Raw genomic sequence first — 12,047 nt, 5'->3', positions numbered from 1 at the left:
AATAAACAAAAGGTGGAAGCATTGAAGAAGAAGCAAGGAACTATGAAAAGATAACTGCATGAGGAAGGAGGAAGACAGTATGGTGTGATGTAATGGCAAGACAGTGGAGAGAAAAATATCAAAACCAGAACATGCAAGCTGAGACAGAAAAGATTAAGTCTGAGCCCTGGCAATCTAACGAATTTACTGTGAATTCTTTGTGGGGGAGACAGCTGCCACTGAGTGCACATAAACACTCCACAGCAGAGCAGCCTCAGAAAGCACAGCAGAGGTCATTCAGAAACTCTCCACATCTCAGAAAGCCTTTTTTATTTTAGAAGAAAAAATCCAGAGATTGACATGAATGATTTGATTTGTTTTCCAGGTCTGCAGAAACAAATGACACAGGAAAGCCTGGAAAGCGCATGTGAGCTCATCATTTTTACAGAAGCCTTCAACAACACAGCAAGCATCTCAGCCTTGGTGAGAGGACCATGCAGGTGTGCCTGCCACTTTAGGAGTACTTTAATAAAAAATTTGCCTTTGTGGACAAGTAACTAGTTTCACTTGGCTCTTCTATTTTAAAGAGAAATAAATTCCTCAGAAACCATAAGATGTTAGCTTGGTACAGAAGGAATAATGAATAAACCGTTCTCATGGGATGCCAAGATAGGGTGTGAGATATCAGTACAAGAGGTCAAAGACAAAGGTAAATTTAATGAAAACCGTTGACAACAAATGAAAATTTTCACTGGTTCAAGAAGGACTTCAAAGTGGTACAACTGTCACAAAATGAAGTCCAAGAAATAGGTTATTAGGTGAATACACCTAGGGGTAAAAGGATATTTGTCTGAAGCAAGTACTGTATTCCTTTAAAAGCTTTGCATCTGTTTCTTCATTGGGCTCTACAGAATGTAATACATGCAGAGAAACTTCAGTAACACTTTGCAAGGGCATTGAAAAACTTTGCCATATTAAGAAATAGACTCGTTTAGAACAAAAGCTTCTGACTGACATCCTGTTTTACTGTTGCGGCAGTGGTTGAAGACATTAACATCCCCACCAGAGGTTACTGTCCCTGCAGCAAGGGCAGTGAAGAAGACCCATGTGTCCATGCCTCCAGAGCTCCAGTTCAGGAACCAGCATGCAGTCTAACCTGATCATCTAAAGAGGCTGGCACTGCAGCACAGGCTGTGACCTGCAGCAGCTCAAGCACAAGCATATGTCCTGATCTGCCAGCTCTGCCATGAGGCAGCTTAGAGGAATGATCAGAGACATGTGAATGATGACCTACTAAAGGGCAAAATTCAGAAAGGAAAGTCTTTAAGTCTCAAACATTGAATCTTTTCTATCTCTTTGATTCTGCCACTGAAGTTGGCCACTTGCATTGTCTCTTTATCTGCTACCCATGAACCACAGCTACCTCTGAAGACAGTTGCAGTATAACATCCTATCAATCATGTCAGGTCATGTGTGAACCAATTAATCTGAGACAACAGATAATATGTCCTTTTCAATAAGCAATGTGACAAGTTAATATGGTGAACATTTAACACTGCCTAAACTGAGTTAATTTAGACTCAGTTTGGACAGTGCTTCTCTGTTGTCCAGACATGTCTGTTGTTCCTTGACAGAAATATAATAAAAAAAAGTCAAAACCACCTACTGTCTCTGTGGATGAGAAGAGCCTGCACGTGTTAACATGATATACAAAGTACACCATGAAATGCAGATGGGGAAGATTCTCATTAATCAGTGGATGTAATTGTGCATGTTAGAAGGGGACATTGTTGAGGTAATTGTCATATTGAGATAATTTGATTATTCAGAAACCTTTTCTTAAATATCAGTTTTATGGTGTCCTGTAATGACAGCTTGGGTATTTATTTCGTGCTTTGGTTTGTTTTTGTTTGTTGCTTCATGGCCATGTTGAAAGCATCCTTCATTGCCATTCCAGACTACTGCTGGCTTAGCTATGCATTATTAAACAATAATTAGCTGCTAACCTACAATTAACTGCATATCTATGATGAAAACAAACAATCCTTAGATACAATTTGTAAGGTGCTTCATAAAGAAATCTTGTTAACAGCTGTTTTCATTACTGTTAGCCTGAATACACAATGGTCCAGCAGGTGCCACAGGAGACTGAAGCCTTTGGGCAAGCAGGTTTGAAATCCACCTGCTTCCCTTACTACAAAAAAAAGATTCACAGCCCTACACAGTAAGATTTGGCTAGAGGGATTGCTTAAGTCAACTCCCACTACTTAATACTATGTCAAAGGCATCAACTGAATGAACAGTTTTCCCCAGTTACACACAAGTAGGAATGCAAATTCTTTATCCAGAACCAGGAATGGCTGAACTTTTGCATAGCATCTGATGCCAAACAAGGTCAATCAAGTTCAAATTGGCTTTCCAATGCTGCCACGTGTGCTACAGCCCAAATTTCACTGCTCTGTGCAGAGAAAAGTCATGCCAGATACATTTAAATAGAGCGAAAATGGCACCTGGAACAACACAATCTGGTTAAATGACCAGTGACTGAAAGCCGTGATCAGAAAAAATGCAGTCCCACTACAGACACAATGTGCTTACGATCACACTCTTCAGTGTTGTGAATTTTCTGTTAAAATATCGCTTTGCATTTTCAGAAGGCAAATCAATGTTCACAAACATATCCTCACTTCTATTATTCTGTAAGTTTTAGAATTGTCCACCAGATTTTCTTACATGAAGATTTCCAATAAAGAATTTTTTTTTCTAGTAACAGAGAATATGGCCACTCCTGTCCACTGACATTTTTGACAGCTTTGAGGCCATAATTCATATTATGGCTTTTATCATAATTTTTATCTGCACAACTCAAGTCAGAAATTGTTATTTTCCAGACCCACACTTCCATGCAAGTAAAAGTGAAAAATTAAACAATGAATGAGAAGAAAAAAACCCCAAACCCAAACAGTTTTACTTCTGCAAAATAAAAACCAGCCTTCCTCTCTTTCAGAAAGCACTTTTTTTCCCTTTTTTTAAAGGGTCTGCCTGGATATCAAAAGGGAAGAGAAACGGCAGGGGTCTGGAGTGATTTTCTTCTAAAGTCTTTGCCTTATATGAATGAATTTGCACAAGACTTCAGAAAATAATGCCCTGACTTGAAACACGATGAAGTTATGATTTAGTCCTTATCTAAACTCCATACAGTTCTACAGTAAAATGTATCCATGATATTAATAAAATATACTAATAAAAGATGATAATTTCTGTCTCAAAGAGATTAAATAAACACATGGATTTCTGAATTCTAGGTAAAGTACATAGGTGTTTTGAATTAATAGTCATTATTTCTCCCCACATCCTTAGTGTGAATTAATGGACCAGTGCAGGATGTCACTAGAACTGCAAAACTCTCAGATGCCAAGGCAATATATATGACAGTTACTGAAAATGTAACCTGCCAGATGGAGCTTAGCTCTACCCATGGATAATATTAATTATCCTTCTTGTTTTCTCTGTAATGTCCTATTGGAAGAAGTGGGGTACAACAATGTCTAACCATAGTCACCTTTCATTGCCACCAAGTTGCCTCTCAGCTTTAGAAAGACAAAAAAGCAAGGGAAGAACAGTTTACCACAGGAAAAAAGTCTCAAAAAATGAAATCTCAAAATACTTCTGACCTTCAGCTACAGCTGCCATTAAATCAGGTTTGAATAGAAGAGAAATATAAAGTTCTGAGTGACCAAACCTGACAGAAGCAGAGGGCCAGACAGCCTGTTCTATTCCCTCTCTTTGCTTCTAGAACAACCCTCAGTGTTCTGAACTGCTATTTACACCCTCTGCCTTGCTCAGTCTTCAACTCTCTTGGGGAAAGGTGATGACACTGCCATTTTTTCACTCTATTTCTCCCCTCACAGTAGAAGCCCTGATGCCATTTAACTGTGGCTGCCTTTGATGCCTCACATGAACCACTACAATAGGAAGCAGGAGAGCACAAGTGCCTGCCAGGAGTTGCAGCAGCAGATCTTCCCAAGCCATGCCAAAGGAAACCTGACCCTGTGGAGAGAGCAACTCAGACTCAGAAACTGAAACAGAGACCTCTCTCGGATGGTGTAACAAACCATCATAAAAGAACAAGTCAGAGACTGCAGGCTTAACAATTCACTCCTTTTGATACATCATTTCCTAAGGCCAAAGTGAACATAGCAGATCCTGGTCCTTAACAATCCATTGCCAGGCTCTCATCTTCCTGTCCAGTTCATGCCAACTTCCCTCCTTTTTTTCTTCCAGGAATCACATGGAGCAGATGTGAACACCATTCCCACGGCTTCAGTTAAGAAAGGACAAAATAAACAACTTGCAAGCATTGGACATTAGCTGAGAGGCATCCAGAGAGACACTAAGCCTTTTCACAACAGATTGTAAGTGGTCCTTGCTTCTTGCCAGGGCAACAAATGTTATAGCCAAGCAAGCAGAAATTTCTCTGCTGTGCTTGAGTCCATAAACAGGACAACGTGTAATCAGCCATCTGAGCACCAAAGAATTATTCATCTTCAGGCAAGCAACAATACCTCAGAATGAGTCAGATGTGGGGGTGGAAGAAGTCCTCTATGCTAGAAGCTCCCACTGCAGTGGTTCTTTCTGAGACATATACACAACATACAACCCTCCTTCTTCCTCCCATCCATCTTTCCTTTCCACCTTGGCATTTTTATTTATGTCTAGCAGCTGGAAATCCTGCTGATTCCCAGCAAGCACACACAGCTCTGTTACAGAACGGTTCCAGCTGCCCTCCTGGCTCTGGAGGAAGCCCATAAGCTCTGCTGCACAGATCCTCCCCTAGTGCTTTTAAAGCTGGATGCCTTCAGTGACTCCAGAGAAACAGGCTGTATATTCTGGCCTGCCTACCATATCTACATTCTAAATTTCATTCTCACTAATTGCTAAATCTCAAGACAAGATACAAGCAGGTCACAGCAGTAGTCATCTGAACAGCCATTGCTCACAACCTTAAGAACAATTAATTATGCAAGTCTGACAGGTGTCAGAGTAAATGGCAATACATTAGGCAGTTGAGACAAAGATATACAACTTATGTAGTATATGTAAACATATATGGGACAAACGTGAGGGGAAGAGTGGAATGTATGAGGAGGGCAGAATCAGTTTTAGCTTGCTTTTCTACTAATATCTCGAACGAGGCTATGTTTATAACAATGAAACAAATCTACAAATCTGGGCACTAGAGACCCAAGTGCTCATATAAGTTTTAATACACATGGCATTGCTTTAGCAGAGAACAAGAGGATTTACTGCTGCCTAAATGTAATCAATTGGGAGCTAAGACAATGATGCATAAGATTTGGACCCTAAACATATTTGCAAGTCTTGAGCCTACTCTGAGGGCATTATGCTAATATATCCACAGCAAAGAGTAATCAAATAGTCTCCAGGAATACTGCCTCTACCAAAAAATGTTTCTAAAGTATAGATATCACAGATCACAGAATGACTGGGCTTGGAAGGAACCTCTGAAAGTCATCTCACCCAACCCCCCTTCTAAAGCAGGTTAACCTTGAGGAGGTGCACAGAATCATATTAATGCATTTTTGAGCATCTCTAGAAAAAGAGATCTCACAACCTCTCTGAGAAGCCTATTCCAGTCTCTGCCACCTGCACAGTGAAGAAGTTCCTCCTATTCAGATGGAACTTCCTGTGTTTCAGTTTGTGCCTATTGCTCCTTCCCCTGTCACTGGCACCAAAGATTCTGGCCCCATCCTCTTGACATCCACCCTTAAGATGTTTCGTATACATTTAGAAGATCCCAAACAAGTCTGTTCCTTTAATTCAGGTATTCCTTTCTATATTCTTCTGCTCAAAGTGAAAACAAAATAAGGTCTGACCTTTTAATTACCACATCTTTAAGTCTTTTTTCTTAAGATCCTGAGGAAACAAGACAATTGAAATCCAATCCTACTCACTCATAAGACAGGCCTCCTACTTAAATCTAAGTCATATGCATTCAAAACATCCATTTCTGTTTTTACCACAGCACAGAGTAAATTTTCTGCTCTCTGCTTTACACATCTCTAGAACTAAAGTAGAACTTCAGGGTCTAAATATCACTATGAAAGACCTAGGCCAACAACCAAGGAGAAGGGAACAATACACCACCTGATGGAATTTACAAGGTATTATTCATATTATCAGAACAGTGCCTGTGAACTTGGTAGCAAGATGGACCAAGGACGCTTATTTTACTACAAGGGAAAGAAAAGAACCATTTACAGAGTAGGTTTTTTTGACAGATGCTGAATGAATAGAGTAAGGATTAGAAAACAGTAGCTCCTGGCTCAGGACCTGTGTCCATCCTGCTACAGACTTTTAGCTTTCTAGCTGAAGTACTGCAACCCCAAAGCAGCTTGGCAGCTCACCTCCCTCTGCAAGACGCTTGTGTTCCACTTGCTGTGGTCTGCCCCATTAATCTTCTCACCATCAAATTTGCTCTTACCTCTTGCTTCCTGCATTAAGTTCTCCTAACAGAAGGATAATATATTAAAGGAATAATAATAACACTGATAACAATAGTCTAAGAAATACATACTTCTTTCTCCATATTTCCCCTCATTTGATTAGTCTCCCAGCAAGAGCAGCATTAATCACTGGGACAAGAGATAAAATATAAAGTCCAATTTGAATTTTGCTGTGTGCTACTGAGAATGTATGTGTGTGTTCAGGCAGGAGGGAGGGAGGCCGCAGGATAATCTGTCATTTTATATATTTATGCTGTTGGAGGCAGTCGGGACTGGTTCTCCATTGTTACCACAGATTAAAATCATTCATGTCCTTATACTTTCATTGGAGGTCATCTTTCAGGAAAAGAGAGATATTATGACCAAGTTAAATTCAAGCTATTTCTGCAAATCTCTGTGTATGGCTTGGACACCAAGGCAATAGCTTGGATGTTAGAAGAACACAACATATAGAATTTTTTTATCCTTACCTGACCTGACCATTTTTACACTGAGTTTTCTTGCTTTGAAACAGTTATGGGAAAAGAACAGCAGCAAGTGAGAGGAAAAGCTGCATTTTAAATTATATTAGTACAAGTGAGTGATCCCAGCTCTTTTCTGACTTCAAACTGCCATGGAAGAATCCATGGATCCTCAGATCTCACTTCCAGAATGTCTACTAAACTGAGTCCCAGACAGTTTGGCAAAAATAAAAGACTTTATCCTTAGGGGACATGAAGTGTGGAACCAAGCAAAAACTAAAAGTAGAAGAGTGGTTACTAGCCGTATAGTATAAGTTTGTCTTTCCCTAAAACCTTTCCTTCCCCAAAATAGAGTTCCTAGAACCACCAGCCTACCAGTTCGGTCCAGGTCACTCTCCCTCTAAGCCATGCTGGTTCTTTCCCATATCTTTGTGAGAGAGATGCATCTCATCCTTTGGATCTCAGTTGCCATCTGCCCCTCAGCATTCATCTTTTCTGTACCCACTTTGATACATTTGGCCATTAAAGCATTTTCAACATTTCCTACTCTCTTATTCATGCCCCCTATAAAACTACTGGTATTCCCTGGGAATTGTCTTTACCCAGAAATCAATTTCCTTAGAACACCTAATCTGAGACCCAGTAAAATGGCAATACAACACTAGTCAAAAACTCTAAAAGTAATTATTAGGGAAGAGGATCCCTTTATTAGTCATTTTAAGGGTGAAAAACCAACATATTTCATATGCAAATACAAATACCAAATATCAAATAATAACTTTTCCTCCAAAAATCCACTCTAAGAAAAAAGGGAAGCATTTACATCCTATGTAATACCAGGAGAACTGAAATCTAGGTTTTCACCCCTTTGGCTTTATTTTTCCTTGGAAATTTTGTGGAAACACATTCTTATCTTTCAGAATATAATAGAAGCAATTTTTCAATCAAAATTAACAACATCCCACCTACTCATATGCCATCTAAGGGAGGAGACAAAGAATTGGTGGCTGCATAGCCTGTCTTGTTAATCACTACTTTTACGAGCTATACTGTGTCAGACATATCTTGTGACAACTCATCCCACAGATGAAAAAGAAACTAGCAGAAATCCTTCTGTTTCTGTTAGTTAACAACACCATCATTCTGCAGAAAATCCAAGGCATTAATTAGATGGTTTCAGAAAGCAGGTCTGTCACAACAACACGGATGTGTTTCCAATTTCTGTGCATTCACTGAAATGAATGATCTAGGAAAGGTAAGTCTCTCTGCCAGTCCTGTAAAAAAAAAACAAACCCAAAAAACCAAAACCAAAAACCCAAACCAAACAAATAAAATGGAACTATATGTTCAGGAAGCCTTCTGGCAATGTCTGCAGCTTCTAGGCATTTCCCTTAAATATATAAATAGCAAGGGAGCAGATATGCTATAACAAAACATGAGCCAATCCTCCAACTATATTTAAGCCATAATCATTGATTCTACTCCATTTGTTCCCAAGTAGTTGCTTTTGCAATATTGGATCTCTTCATCATATCTTGTCGCTACACAACCATTCTAGAACAACACACTCGTCCTATTCTTGCACTTGGCTTGGGATCAAATGTATGGTCAACTAGAATAGCTTTAGTTCCTGAATACTGTATTAATCAGATTTTGAAAATAATCTTTCACGTGACTTTCAAGAATCCTTTTTGACAGGGTACATGACATGTCTAAATGCATAAAGGAATACTGCACTCTGAAAAAAATGCATACTGATGTTATTAATTTTACTTTCTGAGAAATGTATGCCTGCCTGCCTGAAGAAGGCAGGCATCAGCCTACTACAGCTGTTATTTCAGCTTCCTATTCTTTTATTCAAGAAAAAGGTGTGCTGCTTGTTCACCAAAAGGCAACTACAAATTTCAATAGTTCTTGATCAAGATAAAACAAAGCATCAGAGAAAAATCTAAAAAGTTTCTGAAATTCCAGAAAAGTGCTAGACCTGCCCCCTTTTACCCTCCCTTTGCTCTTTGATGCTGGGCCAAATCTTCATTTCTAAAATTGACAGGAGAACAGAATTGGGTACATGCGTCAAAAACACCAGCTGAGATTTTGCTGCAAGACCCAAATGATTGCCCAGGCCTGTAAGTTAAGGGAATGTAATCTCAACCCTTTTAGAGATGAATCAGCCAACCCAGAACTTCTGTAAACTATTAGACCGAGGAAACAAAAAAGGCAGTCTGGATCCTAACAAAACACACAGAGGAGTGGTTGAAGTGACTACTTGCTAATGCTGCTATATAAATACAGGTTATTCAAAGAATTAGTGTAAGCTATATTTTGAGAAATTATGCTATATGCCAACTTGTGACTCTCAAGTTTGCCATACACATCCAGTCAAACCCCTCCCCTGGAGTCATGAGACAGACATCTCCATTTGGAGCCAAAAATGGCTACTAAGTTTAATGTTCCAATATCACTGCTGATAATGTCAACATATGACAGCACAGGCCCGCATATGCATGAACTGTTTTACAAGCACAATGTTCTTTATTACTGTAATTGTGCTTAGCAGAAATACAAGGCTGAGTTTACTTTCATTATCAGTACTTGTCAGCACTGGGGAGCACAAGCTGGAAAAATGATATTACAGCAAAATCACATTTTTCTTTTGAATGGGCACTGTACTTGTGGACCACTTATGGCACTTCTAGAAGACTGGTTCCCTACGGCACTTTCAGAACTGCAGCACAACTGTTCTGCAGAGAGTGGATGAGACCATGAAAATGTAAGATTCTCTTTTAGATTATATGAACGTTTAGATTATATGAACGGTAATTTGAGTATCCCGAAAACAGCATCAATAAATATAAATTAAACACACCATACCACTTGCACATCTAATACTAACTTGGAGAATATTTCTGTGCCTTTCCCATACAGAACATTATCATATATCATATATCATATCATATCTATCCATGTTTCTGGTTAGGTAGCTACTACATTACACACCAAAGATTCTGTATTTCAGTGTGCCCTAAATCTATTTCTATATAACATATTTGTAAAGTATTTAGAGGTCATTTGGTATCATTGAATTAGTAAATGTAACCTACATGAACAATAGGCTGCATGAAAATTTCCAACATTTGAATTCTTGCTTCCATACTCTACTTCCTTTCTCTGCTCAAAGCACGTTACCATTTACAGAAGAGATGTGACTTTGAATAAGTAAATGCCATTTTGTGAATGTCACTGCAGCAATGCAGGAGTGTAGTACAGGAGAAGGGATTCCACTCTGAAGCATGACAAAGTTTGGAGTTTGGTCTCTTTAAAAAAAAATAATGGAGGAAGAAGCAGATACGAAGGGATAAGTGCCAGACTCTGTAATTCTCAGCTGTGCCAATGAGCCAGTGAAGTCAGTCTTTAAAGCACAGACTCATCAAAAACTGTTTTTTCATTACAGCTTTGCAGTCTTGGGATGAAAATGTCACTAGTGACTTATAAGAAGCAAAAACCAAATTAAAGGCCAATTTCTTTCCCTACCAAATTATTATCTATGAGTGTAAAAGAAAGTACCTAGGCAAGACCAAGGGTGAGACAATTTTATTTGTCTTACTGACAGTGAAAGTCTAATTAGACTGACAAATCTTCTGTGCCATTTTCCTTTGTGATATACACTGTAAGGAAGGATTTAGCCTGGAGCTACATGTTATAGAAAGACATTAATCAAAATTATTGGACACTCAACAGAAAACACAGTTAGGAGGCTGAAAAGCCTAATGGTTAAAAATAAAGGTTGAGAACCTTACTGTAAGCCATGACAACGGGCTGGACTCTCCATATAGATAATGGGATGATCCCCTCTTCTACTCTCTAGAGAGAACAGTCTGCATATAACAAATCATGAACTGTCATTCTATGGCTCTAAGATCATAGCTGAAAACATCCACAAGTACATTATTCTTGTCACCTACAAGTTATAGTTTGAACAGTTAGGCAGGTGTCATTTTCCACATCTCAAGGAGTTGAGGCATGCCCTGGAGAAGTAACAGAGCACACAGTTTCTGGTTCCACATGGAGAGCATAAGTTCATCTGTCCTCCCAGAAGGGTTCTGATCTTTTTTTCACAGATAACTGTTTTGATCTTGGGGTCCTCAACCATCCATGCCATAGGCCAGACATATCAGGGACTTGCCCTAGGGATTCCAGATTACCTGGTTCTCCACTTGGATTTGATGAACTGAGTGTGTTTGGAATGGAAGATATGTATGATGATGAATGATCTCTAGCTTTAGTAATTAACTTTGCATAAATTGTTTGAAAACTGAATGACCCAGCTGTAAGCAAAGACAGAATGAGCCACATAAAAGCATACAGAGAGTCTCCTAAAAAGCTTTGAACAGCGACTCATAAAAGAGAATTCTGACCACTTAAGCAGCTGCCATGGAAGCAGAAGACAAGAGAATGGGTGTCACTTTAACCTGTTTTTACAGAGGTCTCCCAAGCAAAAAAAATCCCCGAAGTATTTCATTAATAACTGAAGTTGTTCTTTAGATCAGCAAATAGGGACAAATAGGGATTCCAGCACCACTGACTAATGAAGTAACCCTGTGAGAAGCATGACAACCTTGCAAGAATGCGGTGTGGCTCAGCACAGTGACTCTCATGCAGAAGTAGTCTGCATGGCACCTTACTGTACCACACAGAAAAGCTAGCAGCTTGTCTTTCAGGCCTTTGTGGCTAACATGGCAAAGCAGAAGTCTCAGAGCGGATATTATCACAGGAGAGTCTGATGTGTCAGGGCTCTGAGAGGCAGCAAGAAATTAGTACATGTCACTTCCAGATTTACTGTACTTAAATCCAGGACAAAACCTTTCTCAATGTGTGAGAAAGTCAAATCAGTGCCTCTTCTTGTGGCAGCAGAGCACAAGCACCATTTGCAACTCACTGAAACAGACACAAGTCGAAACGTCTTTCTTTCCCTTATTTTCAGTTAGCAAAAAAAGTCAGCTCTTCCTACTTACTTCTCTGAATCACAGGAACATTCTCAGCAGTATAGCATACAGCCATATATCTCACCTATTTCTCACTC

The 12,047-nt window shown here is 39.3% G+C and overlaps 1 protein-coding gene across 14 annotated transcripts in view; it reads right to left on the bottom strand.

Annotated features, from left to right (window-relative positions):
* The window catches only part of NRXN3 (neurexin 3), a 914,575-nt gene that overhangs the window by 89,056 nt on the left and 813,472 nt on the right, over positions 1 to 12,047 (bottom strand). For 7 of the 14 annotated variants that reach the window (XM_041471888.1, XM_041471886.1, XM_041471887.1 and 4 more), the window contains one exon: positions 10,781 to 10,783. The exons of the other annotated variants lie outside the window; for them this stretch is intronic. In XM_041471888.1, the coding sequence (XP_041327822.1) occupies positions 10,781 to 10,783 (3 nt within the window). The remainder of the gene's footprint in view (positions 1 to 10,780; positions 10,784 to 12,047) is intronic. 14 annotated transcript variants of the gene reach the window in all.

This window comes from Pyrgilauda ruficollis, unplaced genomic scaffold, assembly GCF_017590135.1.
Source record: "Pyrgilauda ruficollis isolate IOZ18807 unplaced genomic scaffold, ASM1759013v1 scaffold28, whole genome shotgun sequence".
Taxonomy (NCBI): domain Eukaryota; kingdom Metazoa; phylum Chordata; class Aves; order Passeriformes; family Passeridae; genus Pyrgilauda; species Pyrgilauda ruficollis.
This window is presented reverse-complemented; position numbering and strand designations above follow the sequence as displayed.